Source organism: Carassius carassius, chromosome 10 (genome assembly GCF_963082965.1).
Source record: "Carassius carassius chromosome 10, fCarCar2.1, whole genome shotgun sequence".
NCBI lineage: Eukaryota > Metazoa > Chordata > Actinopteri > Cypriniformes > Cyprinidae > Carassius > Carassius carassius.
In genome coordinates, this window is record NC_081764.1 from 2,842,504 (window position 1) to 2,869,804 (window position 27,301).

Sequence of the window (27,301 nt, forward strand, 5' to 3'; positions counted from 1 at the left end):
TAAGGAAAAATGAATTTAATGTTTTTTGAGGCATCATTTGCACTTGGAAAAAAAAAATTCATTAAAGCAAAACTACCCCATTTACACGTTTCTGGTCTTATTGTGCACAATTCATCAAGAAAAATACATTTAAAAATAAAAATGCTCTGCTTCTGTAATGGATCTCCTTGCTGAATGATGTCATCAAGCCCTTTAATATTTAAGCCCCTAATATCAACCAAATGGATCCTTTCCATTATTTAATTCCTACTTTTCACGATCAAAATAGCATAAAATCAAGTCCCGCACTACATTTTTTTCTCATTGAAAATACATCAGATTATGTAAGTAAAATGGACTGAAAATGGATGTTTCATGTGATATACGTCAAAGGGCCACTAAGTTTAAAACAAAACCTCCACTTCAAAATAAAAGTCTAGTATACAAATTGCATAACTGATTCTCGCTATGCTAGGCTTCATGGACGTCATTACATTAATACTGTTACAGGAGACCATACGTGAACACATGTCAGCAGCACAATAATTCATACTGAACATGGCTACATAGACGCACAGAATCATTCCCTGCTCTCGCTGGGGTACGATAAGTGTTTTGGATACTGTAGGGTTTTTTGTTACGGTATTAAGGAAATGCTGCGTAAAGATTCTCAGCAAGTCAATCAGGCAAGGACATTGTTTCTCCAAAATCTGGCATTTGAGCAGTGTGGGGTAAAGTTTTTAAGGCCTTCTTCACTGCAACTAAATGGGCTCGACATAGTTAGCCGGGAACAAGCCACGCTGACCGCTGTCCAACCGGCCTTTGCACCAACCCTGCTCGTCCTCATCCTCCAGTTTGATCAACTCGTCTCCTGCCAAAGCATACAGATCTGCAGTTAATATAAGCTGATAAAATGCACAGTTTTTTCATGCATTTATGTTTTTATGAGAATAAAACACTCATCCTTATAACACTTCAAAAAAATCTGCTAAAAGTTTAGTTCATCAGCAGTTCACTAGCATAAATCAGTGTTTTATTCTTATAAAAAAGCATATAGATCACCTCAAAAGACATGAAAAACAGAAACTAATTATGTTTATGAATGCTTTTTATTCACTTAGACCTATATTTTAAGGATCAAACTGTGTGAAAAGTTTCTTTTCACATAATAAAATTATAATATTTCATTTAATGTTCATTTATTTATTTGTTTTGGCAAGTGTACTTTATAATATAAATCTGATTTGAACTCTTAAATACATTAAAAACACGAATCACTATTTGAATATTTAAAAAAAAATGTTCTGAGAACATTTTTAAATAGCATTTTACAGTAAGAAAACAGATACAGTTTAACATTCCCAGAACCAAAACCAAAACATTTTTAACGTTACAAAAGATTTCTATTTAAAATTAATGCTGTTCTTTTGAACTTTCTATTAATTAAAGATGGTTTTCACAAAAATATGAAGCAGCACAACTAATTTCGACATTGATGATAATAAGAACAGCAAATCATCATTAGAATGATTTCTGAAGAATCATGCGACACTGAAGACTGGAGTAATGATGCTGAAAATTCAGCTGCGCATCACAGGTATAGATTACATATTATATTATATTCATATAGAAGGCTGTTATTTTAAACTGTAATAATATTTCACCATATTATTTAAAAACATCTTACTAGTCCCAAACTTCAGGAAGGCAGTATGGTTCTCACAGGTTTTGATTGGTGATTCTCACCTGTTTTAAATGTGAGCTCATCTTGTTCTTGGCCCTCGTAGTCATACAGCGCTCTCACTCGCACTCCTTTACTCTCCTCTTTGAACGGATTTCCTCCGCCATTTGTTTCGCTGGCTGTTTGGGCGGCAGGCGGCTGCTCGTCATCAGACCATTCGGCAGAACTCTGATGGTTCTTCTCATAACTGCTCACGCTGAGGAGAACAACCAGATGAGAGAAACTCAAGATACAGTAGTTCCTTCATAACAAAGATCTTCATTAGCACAAAAGCATCAGTACCTGCCCCGGTTTGCAGTCTGCAGTGTGCCCTGATCTACACCATGTGTGATTTGAGTCAGCGTGACTCCATCATAGCTCCTCTTCACCTTCTCTTTCTTATTAATGGAGTGGCTCAGCTCTGGGTTGAACTCCTGATTCAGAGACAGAGATGGATTATGAGAGGTATTTTCTAACAAGCACCAGATATGTGTTGCACATCTTCACAGATCCCACATGCAAACTTTACCTCAAACTGCGGCCAGTTCATGTGCATGCCTGGTCCGTGGACGCTGCTGAACCACCTGAGGTCTTCTTGAGCACTGGCTGAGGCGATGCTTCGCTCTAGTTCCCTGTAGACTGCAGCATAGCTGTACAGATTGAATTACAGAGATTGGTAAATGCAATTTTATTGTATATTCATGTATTTCCTGTTCAAAAAGGAAATTGGAACTTTGTGAAAATTGGAAATTTGTGAATATTTTATATGTACCAGCATATATATCTTGAGAAAGACTGTAACTGATCAATTATATAGTTTGGGGTTGGTATGATTTTTTTCTGTTTTTGAAAAAACTCTCTTCTGCTCATCAAGGCTGCATTTAATTGATCAAAAATACAGTAAAAACAGTCATATCGTGAAATATTATTACAATTTAATAGAACAGTTTTAAATTTGAATATACTGTGAAATGCAATTTATTCCTGTGATGTAAAGCTGTATTTTCAGCATCATTACTCCAGCCTTCAGTGTCACATGATCCTTCAGAAATCATTCTAATATGATGATTTGCTGCTCAAGAAACATTTCTTAGTTCACATTTTTGCTTCATATATTTATAGAAACCATGTCACATCTGTTTCAGGATTGTTTAACAAATAAAATGTTTTTATTTGAAATAGAAATATTTTGTTACATTACAATTGTATTTACTGTCACTATTCAATTGAATGCATTCTTGATGACTAAAAATACAATAAAACTTTTATTTTTTTCAAATAAAAAACATACCGTCCCCAAACTTTTGAATCTGCTTACATCTTAATTTGTCAACAGGACACTAGTATCTACAGTAGATGACCTCAAAAGTCATGGAAAGCCAAAAACTAAGTATGCTTATGAATGCATTATGTTCATTAAAAAGACCACCAGGTTAATGAGAACAGGATTATGATTTCAAGCTGACCTTTGGCTCTCGGTGAGGTTGAGATGGCGTTTGATGTCCAGAAACACCTCCTGGAGGAAGTTCAGCCTCTTCTCCTCAAACTGCTGGCACTGCTCAAACACCACCTCCATGTTCTCCATGTACTGCGGCGTACACTTGCTGAGTTCATCAAGACTCTTCTCATATTTCTCTTTAGCCTGAAACACAAAACAAATGGCATCTTTAATCCTTGGAATTTGTTGCATACAATGTGAGATGCCTCCTTCATGCAAATGTGAAGAGTTGAGCCAATCATAGCACAGAGTATTTGCATAAAGAATTATTTCCATCCTCTCTGGCCCTTGCACTGGGTCAGAATTGAAGTTTTCGAACTTTATCCAAATACTCTCTGTTATGATTGGCTCATCTCTTCACATTTCATATATATATATCTATTACAACTTTGAGAATTTGGGAAAATTGTCATAAAAAAGCATCACTATATATATATATATATATATATATATATATATATGTACAGGTGCTGGTCATATAATTAGAATATCATCAAAAAGTTTATTTATTTCACAAATTCCGTTCAAAAAGTGAAACTTGTATATTATATTCATTCATTACACACAGACTGATATATTTCAAATGTTTATTTCTTTTAATTTTGATGATTATAACTGACAACTAAAGAAAATCCCAAATTCAGTATCTCAGAAAATTAGAATATTGTGAAAAGGTTCAATATTGAAGACAGCTGGTGCCACACTCTAATCAGATAATTAATCTCAAAACACCTGCAAAGGCCTTTAAATGATCTCTCAGTATAGTTCTGTAGGCAACACAATCATCGGGAAGACTGCTGAATTGATAGTTGTCCAAAAGACGACCATTGACACCATGCACAAGGAAGGCTAGACACAAAAGGTCATTGGAAAAGAGGCTGGCTGTTCACAGAGCTCTGTGTCCAAGCACATTAATAGAGAGGCGAAGGGAAGGAAAAGATGTGGTAGAAAAAAGTGTACAAGCAATAGGGATAACCACACCCTGGAGAGGATTGTGAAACAAAACCCATTCAAAAATGTGGGGGAGATTCACAAAGAGTGGACTGCAGCTGGAGTCAGTGCTTCAAGAACCACTACGCACAGACGTATGTAAGCCACTCTTGAACAACAGACAGCGTCAGAAGCGTCTAAAGACAGAAAGGACTGAACTGCTGCTGAGTGGTCCACAGTTATGTTCTCTGATGAATGTAAATTTTGCATTTCCTTTGGAAATCAGAGTCCCAGAGTCTGGAGGAAGAGAGGAGAGGCACACAATCCACGTTGCTTGAGGTCCAGTGTAAAGTTTCCACAGTCAGTGATGGTTTGCGGTGCCATGTCATCTGCTGGTGTTGGTCCACTGTGTTTTCTGAGGTCCAAGGTCAGACGTATACCAGGAAGGCACTTCCTGCTCGCTGCTGCTGACCAACTTTATGGAGATGCAGATTTCATTTTCCAACAGGACTTGGCACCTGTGCACAGTGCCAAAGCTACCAGTACCTGGTTTAAGGACCATGGTATCCCTGTTCTTAATTGGCCAGCAAACTCGCCTGACCTTAACCCCATAGAAAATCGATGGGCTATTGTGAAGAGGAAGATGTGATATGCCAGACCCAAGAATGCAGAAGAGCTGAAGGCCACTATCAGAGCAACCTGGGCTCTCACAACACCTGAGCAGTGCCACAGACTGATCGACTCCATGCCACGCCGCATTGCTGCAGTAATTCAGGCAAAAGGAGCCCCAACTTAAGTATTGGGTGCTGAACATGCTCATACTTTTTATTTTTATACTTTTCATTTGGCCAAGTTTTCTAAAAATCCTTTCTTTGTATTGGTCTTAAGTAATAGTCTAATTTTCTGAGATACTGAATTTGGGATTTTCCTTAGTTGTCAGTTATAACTATCAACATTAAAAGAAATAAACATTTGAAATATATCAGTCTGTGTGTAATGAATGAATAATATATACAAGTTTCTCTTTTTGAGTGGACTTAGTGAAATAAATCAACTTTTTGATGATATTCTAATTATATGACCAGTACCTGTATATATATATATATATATATATATATATATATATATATATATATATATATATATATATATATATATATATATATATATGTACTCTATCACATACGTTGTCATTGTTGTGCGCTTGCTTAGACCTTTGTTGTGATCAACAGTAAAGTGTGTTCAAGCGCCAGCTAAGAGAGTGTAAAGAAATACCCTTTGTGAGAAGGAGTTAAATCAGCGGGAGTTAAAAGCAGATCGTAAGTGTATTTATTTCTTGTCTCATTAGTGTTTAGCGCAGTTGTCGTGGCTAGGAAACACTTGTTTGTTTACTGTGTTGAGACGTGCTGCGCTTGGTCTCGTACTCTATCGCATACGTTGTCATTGTTGTGCGCTTGCTTAGACCTTTGTTGTGATAAACAGTAAAGTGCGTTTTTTATTTTTTTTTTTATTTATTTGTTCTGCACGGATCACATGGATACAGTACAAGGAGGGGAACAAAACCCAATTAGGTTTATACAGAGTTCCACTACACATGCATGAATAAACAGAAAAAGGCACGCAGACAAATAAGTTGAATAATAAAAAAGGAGGGGAAAAACATTTCCAGAAGCATGATTATCCTAATGAAAGTAACTTAAAGTTACAGAAGTTAAAGGGTAATAGTAAAGGAGAATCAAAAGTAAAGAGCAGCATATGAGAGTCAGCAAGGCTATAGTATACTGCAGAGTACTATAACAAAAGCTGTCATTGTAAAATCAAAAGATCTTTCAACTGTTTTTTAAAGACAAGTAAAGAAGACATGGATCTTAGGGACAAACTTAATTTACTCCATAGTTGAGGACCCCTAAAGCTGAGGTCAGTTTTATGACCTGAAGTTCTAGAGACGGTTAGACAAGATTTATTTCTCTATGCCTTGTTTGATGGATATGAGTATCTGAAATAGAAATAAAAAAGTGTTGTAATGATGGTGGGAAATCTTCTCTCTTATAAATAAACTTATGAATAAATATGCATGATAAATAAACATTGACTTTCTCAATTGATAAAATCTTATATCTGAGAAATAGAGGTGCAGAAGGAGCATATTTAGAAGAGTAGGAAATCATACGCAAGAACTTCTTCTGAATTTTAGCAATTTTTGCGTTCAAGCGCCAGCCAAGAGAGTGTAAAGAAATACCCTTTGTGAGAAGCAGTTAAATCAGCGGGAGTTAAAAACAGATCTTAAGTGTATTTATTTCTTGTCTCATTAGTGTTTAGCGCAGTTGTCGTTGCTAGGAAACACTTGTTTTTTACTGTGTTGAGACGTGCTGCGTTTGGTCTCGTACTCTATCGCATCGAATTGCCAGTCTGCTGTAAACAAAGCCGATTTCATTACTTCTATTATTAGTCATTCAAAGATTAATCTCATGGCCCTAACAGAGACCTGGATCAAACCAGAGGACACTGCTACACCTGCAGCACTCTCCAATAATTTCTCATTTTCCCACTCCCCCCGTTTGACTGGAAGAGGTGGAGGTACTGGTCTGCTCATCTTTAATGATTGGAAATTTAATCCTTTACCATCTTTGGGTATCAACAGCTCCTTTGAATCTCATTCAGTTACTGTTACCTACCCTTTTAAAATACATTTTGTAGTTGTCTATCGACCCCCAGAACCACTGGATAACTTTTTGGATGAATTAGATGTTTTGCTCTCAACCTTTTCTGAGGATGGTACTCCCCTAGTTATGCTTGGAGATTTCAACATCCATCTAGATAAACCTCTGTATGCTGATTTCCACACTCTGCTTGCCTCTTTTGGTCTCAACCGAGTGTCAACTACTGCTACTCACAAATCAGGCAACCAACTGGACCTTATTTATACACGACACTGCTCTACTGATCATGTTCTGGTTACTCCACTGCACACGTCGGATAACTTCCTCCCCACTCTTAACCTCAACATGGTCCCTGACACTTCACTTACCCCTCCACATGTCATCTTTCGACGTAACCTACGCACACTTTCACCCTCCCGGCTTTCTGCAATGGTTTCATCTTTACTTCCTTCCCCTAAACTGTTTGCATCTTTGGATGCTAACAGTGCTACTGATACTTTCTGCTCCACTCTTACATCTTGTTAAGACACTGTTTGTCCCTTATCTTCCAGGCCAGCCCGTAACACCCCTTCTGCCCCTTGGTTATCTGATGTTCTACGCGAAAACCGTTCTAAGCTTAGAGCTGCTGAAAGGGTGTGGCGCAAATCCAGAAATACTACTGACCTTAATATGTATCAGTCACTCCTATCTTCTTTCTCTGCTAATGTCTCCACTGCTAAAATGACATACTACCATAACAGAATTAACAATTCGTCTAACTCTCGCATGCTTTTTAAAACATTTTCCTCACTTCTTTGTCCTCCTCCTCCCCCTTCTGCTTCATCTCTAATAGCTGACGACTTTGCAACGTTTTTCATTAATAAAATTAAACACATTAGTGCACAATTTTCCACACCACAATCAGTCAAGCTCATATCACCAGCAAACTTACACTCATTTACATCCTTCTCTTCACTCTCTGAGGCAGAAGTCTCAAAACTCATCCTTTCTAATCACCCTACAACTTGCCCGCTTGATCCTATTCCATCTCATCTCCTTCAAGCCATTTCTCCTGCAGTTGTACCTGCACTCACTCACATCATAAACACATCCCTCCACACTGGTGTTTTTCCCTCATCATTTAGACAGGCACGTATAACTCCACTACTTAAAAAACCCAACCTCAATCCATCTCTTTTAGAGAACTACAGACCAGTTTCCCTTCTTCCTTTCATTGCAAAAACACTTGAACAAGCTGTGTTCAACCAAGTCTCTACATTTCTCACACACAAAAACCTCCTTGACAGCAACCAATCTGGCTTCAGAAGTGGACATTCAACTGAGACTGCCTTGCTCTCAGTTGTTGAAGCTCTAAGACTGGCAAGAGCGGAATCCAAATCTTCAGTACTTATCCTGCTTGATCTGTCCGCTGCTTTTGACACGGTTAACCACCAGATCCTCCTATCAACCCTACTGGCAAAAGGCATCTCAGGAACCACACTTAAACAGTTTGAGTCTTACCTATCAGATAGGTCCTTCAAAGTATCTTGGAGAGGTGAGGTGTCCAAGTCACAACATCTAACTACTGGGGTGCCTCAGGGCTCAGTTCTTGGACCACTTCTCTTCTCTGTCTACATGGCATCATTAGGTTCTGTCATTCAGAAACATGGCTTTTCACACCACTGCTATGCTGATGACACTCAACTCTACCTCTCATTCTATCCTGAAGATTGGACGGTAGATATACATCTCAGCTTGTCTAACATACATTTCTTCCTGAATGATGGACCATCACCTTCAACTCAACCTTGCCAAGACAGAACTGCTTGTGATTCCAGCAAACCCATCGTTTCATCACAATTTCACCATCAACCATAACTCCTTCAAAAACAGCTTGAAGCCTTGGAGTTATGATTGATGATAAGCTGACTTTCTCAGACCACATTGCTAAAACTGTCCGATCCTGCAGATTTGCTTTATTCAACATCAAGAAGATCAAGCCCTTTCTTTCGGAACATGCTGCACAACTCCTTGTTCAAGCTCTTGTTCTGTCCAGGCTGGACTATTGCAATGCCCTCTTGGCAGGTCTTCCAGCCAATTCTATCAAACCTTTACAATTAATTCAGAACGCAACAGCAAGATTATCTTTTAATGAGCCAAAAAGAATACACGTCACACCTCTGTTTATCAATTTGCACTGGCTTCCAATAGCTGCTCGTATAAAATTCAAGGCATTGATGTTTGCCTACAAAACTACCACTGGCTCTGCACCCATTTACCTAAATTTTATTACTTCAGACTTATGTGCCCTCTAGAAGCTTGTGTTCTGCAAGTGAACGTCGCTTGATTGTGCCATCCCAAAGAAGCACAAAGTCACTTTTACGGACTTTTAAATTAAATGTTCCCTCCTGGTGGAATGACCTCCCCCACTCAATCCGGACAGCTGAGTCCTTAGCCATCTTCAAGAATCGCCTTAAAACACATCTCTTCCATCTTTATTTGACCCTCTAACTTTAACACTCACTATTCTAATTCTATTCTTTAAAAAAAACCTAACTACCTTTCTAATCTTTTTATATTCTATTTTCTTTTCATTAATTATGCAATTGTATGCGTGTGTGTGTGTAAAGACCTCTAACACTAGCTTGCTCTATTCTTTTTTTTTATTCTATCTGTTTTCTTTATATTATATTATTTAAAATCCCATGCTAGGTGTACTGTGTTAACCTAACTGAGACTTGTTATAGCACTTATATATCATTGCTCTTTTTGTTGTTTTTGATTGCTTCCACTGTCCTCATCTGTAAGTCGCTTTGGATAAAAGCGTCTGCTAAATTAATAAATATAAATGTAAATGTAAATGTAAATATATATATATATATATACACACACATATAAAGTGATGCTTTTTTATGAAATGTTCCCAAAATCTCAAAGTTGTAATAGAGAAAAAAATGCTAAAAATGTTTATATTATTATGCTAATTGAATAAAAATAACTGTATAACATTAATTTAAGAATCACTATAATAAACGAAAGACAAGCTCATATAAGTTAAAATGTAAAATGACCAGACACACTAAAATAATGAATATTTGTGATTAACTGCCATGAAATAATGACAAAAAGCAAAATTCATTTAGGTAAATATTTAGGAAATAAGGAATATTTAGGAAATATTTTTAAATATTAAGATGCCTTTTCTCATTATCATAAATTACACACACACACATATATACAAACTTAAGGGAAGTCGTGGCCTAATGGTTAGAGAGTCGGACTCCCAATCGAAAGGTTGTGAGTTCGAGTCCCGGGCTGGCAGGAATTGTGGGTGGGGGGAGTGCATGTACAGTGCTCTCTCCAACCTCAATACCACGACTTAGGTGCCCTTGAGCAAGGCATTGAACCCCCAACTGCTCCCCGGGTGCCGCAGCATGCTCACAGTGTGTGTGTGTGTTCACTGCTCTGTGTGTGTGCACTTCGGATGGGTTAAATGCAGAGCACAAATTCTGAGTATGGGTCACCATACTTGGCTGAATGTCACATCACTTTATGACAAAAATCGTAATGAAAGGTACAATTTTCTTTATGCAAAATATACAAAAAGAAACCTGCACTTTTAGCCTGCTATACTTGCAAAAGCATGCATACATTTTCGTAAGTGACTAATATCATTATATGGGTTGTTTATAGATGCACATGGAATGGTTTCATAGATAACTACAGCTGTCACTCAAATGTCCAGCTTGTCTATTGTTGTACTGTGGCTCAGCTGATTCCTCCTAATGAATGCTAGGTTAGGTTAAAGGCTAATAAACTGGATGTACTGTGCGTTAGAGGGAAATTCATTGAACATCCCTGTGTTGTTTCCCATTAAGTGGTCCAAAGGTAGAGTAGAAAAGTGAAAGGAAGCTCTGGGGAGTATGGTATAATGAATAGCGAACGAAATTGCTTGAGGATATTTGCATTCGCTGCCATATGTTCCTTCTATTTTGTTGATCTTTAAAAGCTGATTTGTTTGGTTAACAGACGGGCGAAATAAATATCACAATGTACAACATGAACTTTACATAAAGTACATTATCAAAAATGAAACTGGTCCAGAAATATGCTGCGTAGGTCAACTTTTTATGGATACTGCTAAAATACAAAATCAGATATTGACAATAATCTATGCCATACATACAATTTAAAAGAATGATCCAGTTGTTCCAATTTATGTGCATGACCACAAACAAAACTTTTGGTTTGTTTATGCTATGAAATTGTTATTAAAATACATGTTGTGCATAATATGCATTATTTTCTTGCCTGACCTTCTGAACGTCATTTTTGCACTTGTCCAACTTCTCCTGGAGTTTCTTTTGCTGATCTGATGTGACTGACGCCTCTCCTTTGCTATTGGCCTCCCTCGTAGATGCAATTTTTTCTTCTTTGCAGGCCATATGGTATGTTTTCTTCGCTGTTTCCAACTGCAGATTGAAGATAAGTTGATCTTGATAAGCATTAGCACTTTAGGACACAGTTTTTGAGTGGGGAAATTACCTTTAAAAGTTGGTCAATTACAAATGTATACCCTAATGTAAAAAAATTGGGGTTTTTTGAAAGTAAAAAAACAGTAATATTGTGAAATATTATTATAATTGAAATAATTTTTTATTTGAATATATTGTAAAATTTAATTTATTTCTGTGATCAAAGCTGAATTTTCAGCATCATTCTTCCAGTCTTCAGTGTCACATGATGCTTCAGAAAACAGTTGTGCTGCTTCATATTTTTTGGAAACCATGATACATTTTATTTCAGGATTTTTTGATGACTAGAAAGTTAAAAAAACAACAACATTTATTTCAAATAGAAAAATGACTTGGTGCACCTTTATAAGAACATTAAATATAGTGATCATTTATTGGAAATGTGTCACAAGGCTCTGTCTCTTCACCTCTTTCAGCTTTTTGGCCCAAGGTTTCTGGGCTTTCCGGAAACCCTCCTCCGCTTCTTTGGTTTCTTTGAAGCCACCCATCATTTGTTTGTGGTAGGCCTCTTTCTGCCAGTTCTTCACCTTCTCCAAGTCCTCGTTCATTAGATTATTTTTCACCTCCTGGTGTAACTCGCTCACTTTTTCTGCTTCTGTCATCAGAGCGACCCAGGCTCTCTCCAAAGTCCCATACTGCGGCCCTGTGAGCAATAAACAACACATTAAAACTGATTGAGTGAGCAAGCGAGGGCAAAAGAGAAGCTTATTTAGCTTAAGAAGCAACAAAACATTTTGCTTTCAAGATTGTCACTTTAAATCTATTCAAAGATTTCTGTGCAAACACGGTTCTCCATGAGCACATCATCAATCATTCAGTACCTCTCTCCACCAGCTGCCTCCACCTCTTGGACCAGTCAGTGAGCTGCTGCGCATAGGCCTTCTCGATCTTGGCACGCTCCTGGATGCAACTCATCATGTCATTGCAGAGTCGATGGCCATCCTCGATTCGCTTTACTGTACGCTTGTAGTTCCCAACCTGAGAAACATGGATACATTTTGAAGAAGGTCAAGTCATAGATAAGACAGTACTAAAGCATTAGAGCTAAATTAATTCAACAGAATAATAAATGTAGTTCAATAGAAAACAGTCACAGTCCACTTTTTCAGTGTCCTTGGCTCTGACATTATTTCTCTTATACATTTTCTCCACAGGGATTTAAAAACAAACAAACAAAACACAAATTGAATCTAATCCAAAACCATACTAAAATAATTAATTAATAAAACAACCAATTTTACAAATGTTACAAATTTTGTATATTTTGTAATTTTACTAATTTAGAATGTGTGTATTCATGTATGTATATGTGTGCGTGTGTTTATATAATTCTTTCCTATAGTGTTTTGTAATTAATATAATTATTTTAAAAGAAATTCTTATCTCAATAGTTTTAGATTTTACTGTTGTTTTATATTTATTAATGAATAATATATATATATATATATATATATATATATATATATATATATATATAATATAAAAATTAAATAATATTCTATTATATATAACTAAAATTGTATTGGCATAACAATTACAAATATAAAATTGCACAGTGTGTGCCATATACATACTATATAAGAGTAGAATAATAGTAGTACATGTGCCATTAATAATATTTAAAAAACATAATTTAGTAAGATTTTGAGCCTGACCTCCCAGAAACTGTCCGTGGTCTCGTCGGACATGGCGGACTCATCATAGGCACCCGACATGCTGTGAGATTTGGCAGAGCAGGACTGAAGCTAACAAATTAAATTCACAATGTACTGCAGAAAAGAGAAAATTACAAAAGTGATGAGAACATAAGCAGTATGGTGCAAAAACTAACAAAGAAAAACAACAAAGTATTTTACCCACAAAACCAACCTAACAGGACCTCTTACATGAAAATGATGCTCCGTTTCTAAATTCATTTAAACCACCAAAATGTCAAGTTGTACTATGCATTTCTGATCATTTACTCACCCTCAGGCCATCCAAGATGTAGATGAGTTTGTTTCTTCATCATCGGATTTGGAGAAATTGAGCATTAGATCACTTGCTCTCCAATGGATCCTCTGCAGTGAATGGGTGCCGTCAGAATGAGAAACCCAACAACTGATAAAAATATCACAATAATCCACAGGTAATCCACACCGCTTCAGTCAATAAATTAAGACCTTGTGAAGTGAAAATATGCATGTTTTTAACTTCAAACTGTCACTTTGGACTCTGTTTGGACTCTCATTCTGAACGGCACCCATTCACTGCAGAGGATCCATTGGTGAGCAAGTGATGGAATGCATTTCTCAAAATCTGATGATGAAGAAAGAAACTCCTTTACATTTTGGACGGCCTTCATGCTTTTCAGAATACCTTTTAAATAATCTGAAAAGCAAGAAAAGTCAATTCATGTAGTCATTTGTTTTGTATTAGGCATACATTTTGCTTTCTGAGCATTTATAAACTTGCAGAGAGGTCCATGACAACTGAAGGGTGACCTGTTGCTGATAACCAACCCAGGTAGCCTTTACAATTTAAAAAATGTAATTTGGTTGCAGGCCCTTTGCTAAATCATTGACAAAATAAAAAAAAGTGGAGCCCAAAACAGAGCCCTGGGGGACTCTTTTAGCCAGCAATCATACGGAAACTAGATCTGCTGTTCTGGACTTGCACGCTCTCAGATGGATCAGTAAGGTTATTTTAAAACAATATAGCTCCTCCATTATCCCAATATTACTGTGAGCAGACAAAGAACACCATTTCAGCTGAATCAAAAGAGACACTGTGTGACAAAGCATAGTTATGGCTTTTAAGTTGTTTTAATGTTGTTTTGTGTTTATCTAAACCAAGACAACCTAATTTAATCTGTCAGAGTAAACTAAATCAAATGTTATTTTTACCTGTACTATACATTCAATAACATCCTAATGTGACAAAATTTGTAATGTAGAGATCAATGCGATATATATATATATATGTATATGCATATATGTGTGTGTGTAAATTCTTCTGTATATATACAGTACGTCTATATTCTGGTATTCTATTTATATATATTCTAACTTACAGAAAAGTCACTATAAGGCCAGACTTTGGACACAAGGTGTCATCTGACCAGACTACACAAATGATTCAGTATGATTCAATCACACTGCCACTTTTATCTGGCCACATTATGATTGAAAACACATTGAGGTTGAGGTTTGAATTTAATTCTCTTTTAGTGATTGACAACTGTCTCATCAAAGTTAAAACACTGAAGGAAATTAATGAGAACCTATAGAGAAAAGACAAATTCAATGTCACAATATCACACAAATATGACCTGAATGCACAATAACATCTGATGACATCTAATATAACCTTGGAAGAAAATGTATGAATGCCACACAATGGCTTGCTGAAGGCATGCTAGCAAAACTAACAAAAATGACATTGACAAATGACTCAAGTGACTTCTGAGTGTTCGCAATGATAATAAAATTGTAGGCGAGCCATGATGATGTCATGCCATTATTCAGATCTGACAAGATGAGTTGTTCTGATTTAAGGGCCTACAGCTATTAAATAGGACAATCAAAGGGAGGCTGAATAACATTTGGGTAAAATGAAATGTGTGAACAGTTCAGAGAGACAAAAACAATGATGTACAGCACAAATGCACCAACAGTTACAACAAAGGTACACTGTTAAAAATATTCTGTAAAATATACGGTAAAAAACCGGCAGCTGTGGTTGCCAGAATTATACCGTAAAAAATACAGTTACACTGTTGTAGGTTTAACGGTTTTATTTTATATTTACAGTTTAATACCATAATTTAACTGATATAATATTAATATACGAACTTATTGAAGCTAGGGATGGGCGTATCGATCCTGTAGTATCGATAGATCGATATCCTCGCGCTACTCATTTGGCATCGATTTCCTTAAAAAAATATCGATATAAACTAAAAAATTATAATTGTATCACTAATTGTAATATGTATCACTTTCAGCTGTTTTAGATTACTTCCTTAAATTACTATGTGCCGGGACACCCCTGGCTGTACCAGTGGCGGCGTATTGAGCTGGTCCATGTCACGTGACAGGAGACGAGCGAATGAGCGAGCGTCATTGTTGAGCGTCACAGCCGACAACGACACACACACACACACACACACACACACAGCTGAGCCAGCCAAGGCCACCAGCCCAGCACGAAAGCGGGAGTCGGAGGGAAAGAAGTTGAACTAAGGAGCATATAATATGGCAGACAAAAAACGAAGCGTGGTGTGGTGTTATTTTTCACCAGTCGATAAACTCACGGCAAGGTGCCAAGTGTGTGATAAAAAAGTTTCCCACAGCAGCAACACAAGCAATTTATTCAAACATCTAAAGACGACGCACCCCGAGACCCACAGTGAGCTTGAAAAAAGACAGGCAGAGGCTGCTGTGAAAGTCCAGTCTCCTGCACCACCCGCAGTCCGGCAGAAGACCCTGCACGAGAGTCTGCAAAATAGCCAAGTGTATCCAGGTACAGACTTGACAGTGGAGTGATAAAGTCTATAAATATTACAATCACAATCTAATTTTAACAGACACTTCAGGTGAAGGGGATAAGTATATCCAGTAACGTTACTGTCTAGTTGTTGATTAGCCTAGGTCTTGGTTTTTAGTAATGTTTACTGAATATTTTGTTTAAATAATTATCTGAAATTCAAATAATTTCCACACCTTAAAGGGGAATTTACAGAAGTTGAAAATTGCTGGCTCAGAGTATTAAAACAAGATAAGAAAATATGAGATACAATTTGGGGGATTTTTCATCTTTGCATGACAGTTTTATTTTTTCCATTGAAAAGAAAATATTAAAAACTATGATGTTGGGATATTGGTTTTAATCTGTAACATGATTTCTTACATTTGGAAACCATAATTTCATATTTCATTAATTATATATCACAAACTTCTGCAGCTTCAGATATGACAGTTAATTGGAAAGTGACGTGAAAACTTTATCCTTTTCAGGTGAGTCTCAAAGAGCACGTGCTATCACAATGGGCCTGGCCAAAATGATTGTGAAGGACTTACAACCCATTTCAATGGTAGAGGATCAAGGTTTCCGGCATTTTATGAAGGTGGTGGATCCCCGATACCAGATCCCTTGTCGGAAATCCATGATGACAGGTGAAATTCCCAAACTGTACGAGCAAGCACAAAAAACAGTAAAGGACTCCATACAATCAGCAAGCAGTCTGGTTTTAACAACCGACATGTGGACTGCGAGAACCACCGAAGCTTATTTGACTCTGTCAGGACATTTTATTGACAAGGACTGGCAGATGCAGTCTTGCAATCTTACAACAATCCATGTAGCTGTGCAGCACACAGCAGATAATATATCTGAACTCCTCACAAAAATAACTGATGAATGGGGCATCACCAGTAAGGTTCATGCAGTTGTTACAGACAATGGAGCCAATATGGTCTCTGCTGTGCGTAAAACTGGTTGGAAACATATTCCTTGTTTCTCTCACACACTCAACCTCATTGTGAAGGACTCCATTAAGGCTGACACAAGTATTGAGTCCAGCTTGGAGAAATGCAGTGCTATTGTTCGGTTCTTCCACCACAGCACCAGAGCGACTGACAAACTAACAGAAGTCCAAAATCAGTTGAACTTGCCACAGCATAAACTAATCCAAGCAGTGGATACTAGATGGAACTCGGTGTTGTACATGATTGACAGACTGTATGAACAACAACAAGCCATCACAACTGCACTTTGTCTTCTTGGGAGAAACAACATGTGCCTAAGTGATGGAGAATGGTCCCACATCAGGCAGGCCATTGACGTCCTCAGGCCTTTTGAAGAGGCGACTAAGGAGATTTCAGCAGAGCAGTATGTGACAATTTCCAAAGTCATACCTCTGGTCTCTCTTCTCCAGCAAGCAACCGCATCTGCTGGGCAGAGTAACAGTCTGGCTTCACAACTTGAAGCACAATGCAAGCGACGGTTCCAGAACATTGAACGCAACCACACTCTTGCAGTCAGCACCTTTTTGGACATTCGCTTCAGAAACATTGTGTTCTGTGATTCTGCAAATGTGGAAATGATTAAATCACGGATCATCACAGAGATGCAAGCCCTGGCTTGCGCTGAAACACAGTCAACCAGACATGAAGCCGCTGCGACTGCATCAACTGTGACACAAGTGACACAAGGGTCACCTGCTGAGTGTTCATCATCCAAGGGATTATGGCGGGAGTTTGACAGTCGGGTTGAGGCTTTTCAGAGCAAACGCACAGCAAACACAGATGCATATATTGAAATGAGAAGATACATGGAGGAAAAGGTGATCCCAAGGAGTGAGGACCCTTTGATTTGGTGGAAAAAAAATGAAACCACATTTCCACTGCTGAACAAAGTTGCGAAAAAATACCTTGGAACTGTTGCAACGTCTGTTCCAGCAGAGAGACTCTTCTCTAAGGCCGGAGAAATAATCAGCCAGAGGCGTAATCGTCTTAAAGCAAAAAATGTGAATATGATACTTTTTCTGAACAGCAATCTGAAACTTCAGTAAAGTGTGACGACATATCTTGAGTGCACTAAAAGCGTGATGGTGTCAGACAGTTTTCTAGTTCATTTTTCCAAGTTCATTTTCTCAGGGAACAACTGTCTTTGTTATGCAGGTTTATAGGATAAGTAAATCCTAGTTTATCATGATCTTTATGACGTCATGTTTTTGATTCAGTGAAGTGTTACATGTTTACTTCTACAAAGAGGCTCGAAACATAACATTGTTATGATGTATTCGGGGTTTTTTTTTTTTTTTTTTTCCTTTTAGCTTTTTCTACCAAGATTGATCTTTTTTTTCTTTTTTTTGAGAAATAAGAAAAGTGAAAATGTGTATGTTTTTGTTCATATTTAATTTATTTCATTCATATTTATGTTATTTATTTTAATTTTTATTTTATGTATTGACCATAATAAATTTTGTATAAATGGTCCGTATTTGTCATGTGATTTGTCTTAAATGTAATAATATTTTTACTGACAAAAATTGCCAATAAGAAATGAACGGTATCGGTATCGATGAAAATGCAAGAAAAAGTATCGGTATCGTATCGAATCCTAAAAGTGTGGTATCGCCCATCCCTAATTGAAGCACTGAAATCTGTTTTGTACCTTTGTATTACACTGGTAACCACCAAAAGCAGGTGGTGATGAGAGAGTCATGTGGTAAAACAAAGCCCATCACAAGCAGCTTTTAAATGATAAGATACATAGAAGGTGCACAGTGTCATTCACACAAGCACTAAACACCATCATGGTGAGACTCATTAAACTGAAATATGCAATAACCATTAATTTAACAACATTTTATGTAACATACAAACCTAATTAACATAACAGATGAGAAAAAATTAAGAAGAAACATAGTTATTTCAAAGAAAAACCATCAAATTCAAACAAAATTTGAAATGCAACGCAGAGAATTCTGGGAACGTAAGTTTTCGTTTTTTCCCTGTAAAGTTTACAGGAAATTACCGTTAACCAGTAAACAGGTTTGTACTGTAGCATTTTCACAGTTTTTTACCGTTAAAATCACAGTCATTTGTTACAGTGTATAAAATCATAACCTTATAAAGCCTATTGTATCATATTTGATACGCACATTTCTAAGGACTCTAAATTAACAACATGATCATAATTTTGATAGAAATGTGTCTTCTAAATCCCTTCTGTCATCTGATTGATAGTTTATAATTTTTTGGCATGTAAAATGCCTATTAAAAAATGCTCGTGGTTCACTTGTCTTTGTGCTGTGAAATCTTTACTAATTTTATAAAGTAGACATAAAATAACTTAAGAATATTGTTAGTAATATTTCAAGATGGACACTTACTGAACTGAAGCAGCTTTGGTTTACTTGATTATCCGTAATTTTTTTTTTTTTTATTCTTGAAAAATCATGTTCAAATGTGAATATCAAATATGATCATCAGGATTTTGAGGAACGCTTATTTATTCATCTCTCAATCATCATTGTATTGCATTGCATTATATGATTAAAACTACAGAGCTTTGATCATTAAAACTAAGCATTTAAATATAATCTAAAAAAGAAACATTATTGAGAGATATAGAGTAACAAGTGATATTTATATGCATTTTATGAATCCAAATTTCATCTAACATTTTGACCATATAAATATCAGTATCTGCATAAATTGCATGTTTTTGTTTGGGCCTCTGAATAAAACTAAGATCCATAAGTTTGAGCTCCATATTTTCACTACATCATACTGTATGAGCCATGAAAGCTTGATGCATCAAATATAACACTCAAAAAAACAAACACATATATACGCAACTTAAAAAATATATTTTGTCCAAAGTTTCAAAAAATTGTTACATTAAAAAAATACATATATTCTGACTATATATTACTGTAATGACGAAGTAGAGGCAGTCGGATCCATCTGCAAGACTTTATTGAAGCAGGTATCAAACCAAGGATGCACAGAGCATAAAACACTAAGGAAGCAACATGCAGCGTGGCAAAACAACACTTCACAGAGAAACACAGAACCAGGCAGTCCAGATAAAGGGGGGATAATGATCAACAGGTGGATATGATGATGCTGATGGTAAAACCAGACAGGGCTGGAAACTAATGATAGCAGAAGGGAAGGATGGGAATTGCAGTCCTAGAACTCAGGTGACAAGGAGCGCATGAGACCGGAGAGAGGAGAAGGCGCGCGCTCCGTGACAATTAGGCTTCACGAGGTTAAAGAAATTACGTTTTGTGAGTTGCTTTAAAACTATTTGGCAAAATGACCTCAATTTAGGCAGCATGTTCAGTTAATCCATTCAAATGATGGGGTGGCAGTGGGATGATGTTTTAATCATCGCACATGACTATTTGGATCGTTAGACGTGGTTGGGCATCCTAACTATTGATTGACTTTACAGCAACACTCAAAACTTTGTATCGCAAACACATAAAACATACCACATTATTTAAAATCATAAATTTCAACCACTTTCTATTTAGATCACATTAAAAAAATGTCATCAAACAGGTAAGATATTACCTTATCTTGGCATTTAACACTATCTTTATCTCATTTCAAATTATACGAGACAATATTAAATTATTCAAGCAGTCAAATACAATCTACACACCAAGAGAACAAAGGTCAATGCATGCATGAATGAACTAAAATACACACAAAAACACAGTTGCATATGAGCATGTTTGTGAAATTTACTCTGATAATCTAAACAAATCACAATGAAATATACACCTTGAATGCAATGCAAGCAGCATAAAAGCATCTGCCAAATGCATGAATGTAAATAAGAGTCAAAAACAAAACCTAAGCCAACTCCAAACAAAACTCTCCTCCAGCTCCACACACATGCACCATCTCCTCCATACTGATGAGGAATGCTCCAGCCACGACAAAAGAGGAAAAGCAACAAAAGGCTCACCGATCCCCCACGTTCTGCCGTGGCACAGGCTGCCTTCAGATCCCAAGCACGTGGGACCCTCCACCCCTAAAACCAACCCAACCGCCGCTCCACTAAACACTTTTGTTCAATTTTGCCTCTTTCTTCATGGGTTAAGTGTTAGGCTTTAAAGTAACTGAATATGCAGTCAAACTCACTATATCACTGGCAGTTAAAAACACTTCTTGGTGAACAAAGTGGGTGTGTGTGTGTGTGTGTGTGAGAGAGAGAGAGAGAGAGAGACTAATCACATTTGACTTGAATTATTCTGTCAGAGTGAGGTTGGGTGGGGACTTTAATTTCGACAAAAACAATGTTAAAAAAGACACAATATTTGGTGCCATTTTCAATTGATTTTTAAAAAATAGTTTTATAGCATTTTGTATTTTTACAAGTATTATTTTATCAATTTTATCTTTTTTATAATATATTTATCTTTTTATAATAAAAAAATATCAAAATTAAATTAAATAATTTATATTTAATTTATGGAGGGTCTTGAATTGGAATACAGCATTAAGGCTTCTATTTAAAAAAATGTTTTAAACAAAAACAACACTGAAGACCATATTTAATGATATTATTTTCAGTGGATTACCTTCATGATAAAAGCTGTATAGCATTTTCTAGTTATAAAGCAATAGTATTATAAAACCAGAAATGATGCTTAACAGTTATGTGATACTTAAAACACAATAAACAACATACATGAAAGTAATAAACGAAGACCAGGAATGACAGAACAGCTGGAACATTTCCAGACATTTTTCCAGACAGGTGAGTATTAAATACAGCAATGTTAATGATTGATGAATGAGTTTCTGTGTTATAAAAAGACATGGAATACTGTTAACAACCAACATACATTTCTCATCAGGCCATTAATGCAGCTGAGCTTTAAGAGGTAAAAATAGTCCAACTGGTTCATTTGCATTTGGCAATACTGAAAAAGTAAGCAAAATATTTATTTATTCTAAATATATATATATATATATATATATATATATATATATATATATATATATACCTTTCAAAGGCATAGAGTCAGTAAGATGTTTGAAAGAAGTCTCTTATGTTCACTAAGGCATCATTTATTTGATCAAGAATGCAGTAAAATCAATAATGTTGTGAAATAACATTACAATTTAAAATATTTGAACATGTGGTAATGTAATTTATTCCTGTGATCAAAGTTATATTTTCAGCATCATTCCTCCAGTCTTCACTCTTCAGTGTCACATGATCTTCAGAAATCATTCTAATATGCTGAATTGCTGCTCAAGAAACATTTCTGATAATTAAAAAATAATAAAGCTGCATACTTTTAAGCAGCTTCATATTCTTGTGGACATCATGATTTTTCAGGATTCCTCAATGACCAGAAAGTTCAAAATAACCACATTTATTTAAAACCGAAACCTTTTGTTTCATTATAAAAGTATTGATCTGGACTTCTGATCCATTTAATGCATCCTTGTTCAATGAGACAGAGCAATTTAAAAGGACAGTTCACACAAAAATGACAGTTCTTATATCATTTACTATCCCTCATGTCATTCATAACCACTAGCTTTGGATGACCAATTCCTGTAACTCTTTTGAAAAATCAGAAATCAAATAAACAGTGATGAATGGAGTCTGATATTGTCACAGATGCTGAAAGGAATGCTGCTACGGCTGTGTTCAGATAACTTATCTGAAGCTGCTCGACCACTGTTCAAAGTCTGAAGATTTAGTACGGACTGAAACGTCAGACTGAATCACAGCTAAAGAGAAACCAAGCTAAGAAAATGAAAATTATATAAAGGTAGAGATAACTTAAAGATATGTTGTTGTTTTTTTACCAGAATGTGAAGCAGGACCCCTTAAATCACTTTAATACGTCAGCTCAAGTGGATTATTGCTTTTATAAAATGTGAGAACAACATGTTAAACAATGTTAAAATGACACCAATCCTACATACTTGACCCTGGAGCACAAAAGCAGTCTTACGTCTCTGGGGTAATAGCCAAAAAATACATTGTATGGGTCAAAATGATAGATTTTTATTTTATGCCAAAAATCATTAGAACATTAAGTAAAGATCATGTTATTTTGAAGATATTTTGTAAATGTCCTACCGTAAATATATTAAAACTTAATTTTTGATTAGTAATATGCATTTTTAAGAACATCATCTGGACAACTTTAAAGGTGATTTTCTCAAGAGAAGTGTTTTAAGCCGATTCTTGAAGATGCCTAAGGACTGCTCGAATTGAGTTGGGGAGGTCATTCCACCAGAAGGGAACATTTAATTTAAAAGTCCCTAAAAGTGACTTTGTGCTTCTTTGGGATGGCACAATCAAGCGACGTTCACTTGCAGAATGCAAGCTTCTAGAGGGCACATAAGTCTGAAGTAACAAATTTAGGTAAATGGGTGCAGAGCCAGTGGTAGTTTTGTACGCAAACATCAATGCCTTTAATTTAATGAAAGCAGCTACTGGAAGCCAGTGCAAATTGATAAACAGAGGTGTGACATGTATTCTTTTTAGCTCATTAAAAATTAATCTTGCTGCAGCGTTCTGAATTAATTGTAAAGGTTTGATAGGATTGGCTGGAAGACCTGCCAAGAAGGTATTGCAATAGTCCAGCCACAGAACAAGAGCTTGAACAACGAAAGAAAGGGCTTGATCTTCTTGATGTTGAATAAAGCAAATCTGCAGGATCGGACAGTTTTAGCAATGTGGTCTGAGAAAGTCAGCTGATCATCAATCATAACTCCAAGGCTTCAAGCTGTTTTTGAAGGAGTTATGGTTGATGGTGAAATTGTGATGAAACGATGGGTTTGCTGGAATCACAAGCAGTTCTGTCTTGGCAAGGTTGAGTTGAAGGTGATGGTCCATCATTCAGGAAGAAATGTATGTTAGACAAGCTGAGATGTATATCTACCGTCGGATCTTCAGGATAGAATGAGAGGTAGAGTTGAGTGTCATCAGCATAGCAGTGGTGTGAAAAGCCATGTTTCTGAATGACAGAACCTAATGATGCCATGTAGACAGAGAAGAGAAGAGGTCCAAGAACTGAGCCCTGAGGCACCCCAGTAGTTAGATGTTGTGACTTGGACACCTCACCTCTCCAAGATACTTTGAAGGACCTATCTGATAGGTAAGACTCAAACCATTGAAGTGTGGTTCCTGAGATACGTGCCTGTCTATATATATATATATATATATATATATATATATATATATATATATATATATATATATATATATAAAATTGTAAAAAATAAAAATAAAATAATTATTAAATAAAAAAATTATTTAAAAAATGTAATAAATAATAATAAAAAAGTTGTTAATTTATATATTAGATTTTTTGTTACCCAACAAAAGATTAATTCATTGAAACACATAGCCTTTGTATGTTCATTTACTGAAACGTTTGCCATTTCTGAAAATGCAAGAGTGTCAGGATTATGATCAGCTGTACTTCTTGACACAGGACTGATGATGAATAATTCATTGCTTTCAGTTAATGGATCACAGCGGCAACTGTTTCTAGAGTCCCTGTGTACCCACATACGTCAAAGCTCGTATAACTTGAGCCATGAAGGCTGTATTTTCTCTTGGTCGGCTGAAATGCTTCATCATGCATGTGTGATGTGACTCCAGATCTGATGTCACAGCTCATGATGCTGATTTCCTCACACAAGACCCCTCCAGGTTCTTGCAAAACCTCCTAAGATGCTATGCGGTCATCTATTCTGATGAACAACTTTACAATTCCGATGTCCAACACTGTGACATGTAAATACACTGTTATCTAGTCAAAACATAGTTTTCAGATAATTCTTGAATAGTTATAATACATTATGTCTGCCATCACATAAAAATTAGAAATTAGAAGTGGTGATTTTTTTATTTATTATTATTACCAGGGTCCAAAATATGAGACCCCCAGTCAAAATTCCTCTATTTTCCATATTTCCAATATTTTAATATAAATGTATAGACACAGTAAAAATGATAAACATTTCTTTGTAATTATTAGTACAGTGCTAGAAATGTCTGAATTTATATTATTTTTATGAATTACATTTTTAGAATTTCATTATACTTTTTTATAAATGTGCAGATCTGACCAGACTTAACCTAATGCAGTTAAAAAAAATATTAACATTTTTAATTTTTTAAATATTTTTCCAAGTAAACCGTACACAAATGTGTATTTTTCTGCATATAAAGAGTGATTTTCTATCCATTATTCTCCTCCTCAGCAAGTGACCGGCTTCTCTTTGCTGTCTGCTGCTATAAATAAAGCATATTCAAGCAGCACCCTGCACTGAAACCAAACACCTCTCTCCCAAAAGCTCTCCACACAGTCAACAAAAACAGGCCGGATGTTTGCACACACTGAGGCTGTCGCTCACAAGCTGCCCTGCGCAAGTCAACACAATTTCAGCCTATCGGCTCCACATCGAGTCGATTAGAGCAGTCCTGAGAGGTGACGATACCGAAATAAGAGAAGACGTCATTTCCTGAGCTGAGAGGGAAAACTTCAACAAATCCTCAAACACATTTGTTATCCTTACAGACAAGTTTCACGTTACAGCAACAAGGGCTGGATATAAAAGCCCTGTAGCTGACAATCATAAAGCATGCTGTCACATTAATAATGTGACACTTACAGGCATATTTGCATTAATGAATTTCATTAATTCCTAATCTTTCATTAGAACGCACTATTTTTCAGCTTTTGTCATCTTTCCAGTAAATTACATTTCACCCTTAAAATTTAAACAAATTATATTTGGAAACATATAAATTATTAAAAACAAAAAAATAAATTAAGAAAAACAATAAATTATTTTTATTGTATTATTTAAGTGATGATTAAGTACATTTTGTTGTCAAATTCATCTGGATGTTTTATTTCTTTTATATATCCTATTTGCAGTAGATTATATTCCATTAATAAAGTTAGTCTATTACATAAAAACAGTATTGGAATGCAATTTTTATTCAAATATAATTTAATTAATCAAAAATCTAAATATCATGAAAAATTTGTTAAAAATAAATTATTATGTCAATAAATAAATTATAGTATACATTATTTTTCATTAATTGGTAATCACATATCAGAGAAAAATATATACCGTACTGACTCTTATATTCACTGGAGATATTCTTGACAGGTTTCGTGACTCGTTCATAATTCACACAAGACAGACTTTCAGTATTTGATTTAGACTTTGAATATTTGTTTTGTAAAAGACAATCTCTCACCTGGTAAATCCAGCCTAAAAGAATAAGATGTTCCAGGACCTGCGAGTGACACTAGATACTCCTGACATCAGACCAGTGGGTGCGTCTAAAGCTGCTAAACGTAACTTCACACTTGCACCCTCTATTACAGATACACACACACACAATACGTATGTATATATAAATATCCATATAGAGACATTTGCTCTGACGCACAATCATGCATTAAAGTGAACTTTGACAACCCCACCCAGCAAGACGCCAGATGATCAATGATTAACCAGAGGAATGACGGGTCAACATTACCACCCACGGAGTCTTAAAATGACAGACACAACCTAAAATAAAACAAGAGCAATAATAATGCTTTTTATAAAACTCATATTTCAAGTCAAGTCTTCATCGATGGAACGTTATTTTATAACATGATGCACACACCTGTATGTGCATTTCCCTTTTTTAGGACATACTAGTGCATACTAGTAATAGTAAGTCAAGCCAGGCAGCCAGACATCAACATCATTAATGTCCCAAAAAGTAGTTGAGAGAACATTTTAAAATAAGAGAATACAAATCTTTTTTTAAGGATCGAGCCTACTGATGGATATGGCCCTGTTCAATACTGTGATCAAAAAAAAAAAAAAAAAAAAGAGCAAACTGGTGCTAATTACTAAAAGCTGTTCAGCAGACAGTGGACTGGATCTCACCCCCCACAGGAACCAGTCAATACCATTGATCAGGCCAGACTGAGGCCAGCAGATATCAATAGCTGAGATTATAACTAAACGGCTAATGATAGCAGAGTTTGCTATAAGCTAGGCTATTGCTCATGCAATGAGGGATCATGATTTAAACAAACCCATAACTTTAACCATTTCAAATGGTTCTGTAAATTGTGTTAATGTCCTGTGCTGTTTGTGCTACAGACACTAATGATGCCTCAGATCGTATGGTTTGTTTGCTATGAAATGTGCTTTTTTAAATCAGACCCCACAGCAACACTCTAGAACACAGAAGCAACCACATAGCAATGCCCTAGCTAAAGTACTAAAATTTCTTAAATTAAAACTGTATAGAAGTGCTTAAAAATAAATCTAAACCCAACAAAAATGACAAAAGCAAGAAACAACATAGCAACACCCTTACAACCACATGGAACGTCAAAGCAGTCACAGAGCGACACCCTAGCAACGATAAAAACACCCTAGTAAGCTGAAATAAATAAGTTAAAATGACTAAACCAGAAATAAAAAAAATTAAA

The 27,301-nt window shown here is 36.0% G+C and overlaps 1 protein-coding gene across 1 annotated transcript; it reads right to left on the minus strand.

The window, feature by feature from the left end:
* Window positions 1-26,484, minus strand: LOC132151527 (protein kinase C and casein kinase substrate in neurons protein 1-like). The gene is made up of 10 exons (XM_059559688.1): window positions 26,062-26,484; window positions 12,957-13,070; window positions 12,123-12,279; window positions 11,709-11,944; window positions 11,083-11,238; window positions 3,166-3,341; window positions 2,229-2,349; window positions 2,003-2,133; window positions 1,726-1,916; window positions 1-850 (listed from the first exon to the last, which is right to left on the minus strand). Exons 2-10 carry the CDS (start codon window positions 13,014-13,016, stop codon window positions 741-743), a joined length of 1,338 nt encoding a protein of 445 aa, XP_059415671.1. The 5' UTR covers window positions 13,017-13,070; window positions 26,062-26,484; the 3' UTR covers window positions 1-740.
* Window positions 26,485-27,301: the final 817 nt, after the last annotated feature.

Coding starts and splice junctions, on each gene's coding strand:
- LOC132151527 (XM_059559688.1), bottom strand. CDS start 13,016: ATGTCGGGTGCCTATGATGAGTCCGCCATGTCCGACGAGACCACGGAC. Junction 2,350..3,165: donor AACCTCACCGAGAGCCAAAG/GTCAGCTTGAAA, acceptor CAATCTGTACAG/CTATGCTGCAGTCTACAGGG. Junction 2,134..2,228: donor TGAACTGGCCGCAGTTTGAG/GTAAAGTTTGCA, acceptor TCTCTGAATCAG/GAGTTCAACCCAGAGCTGAG.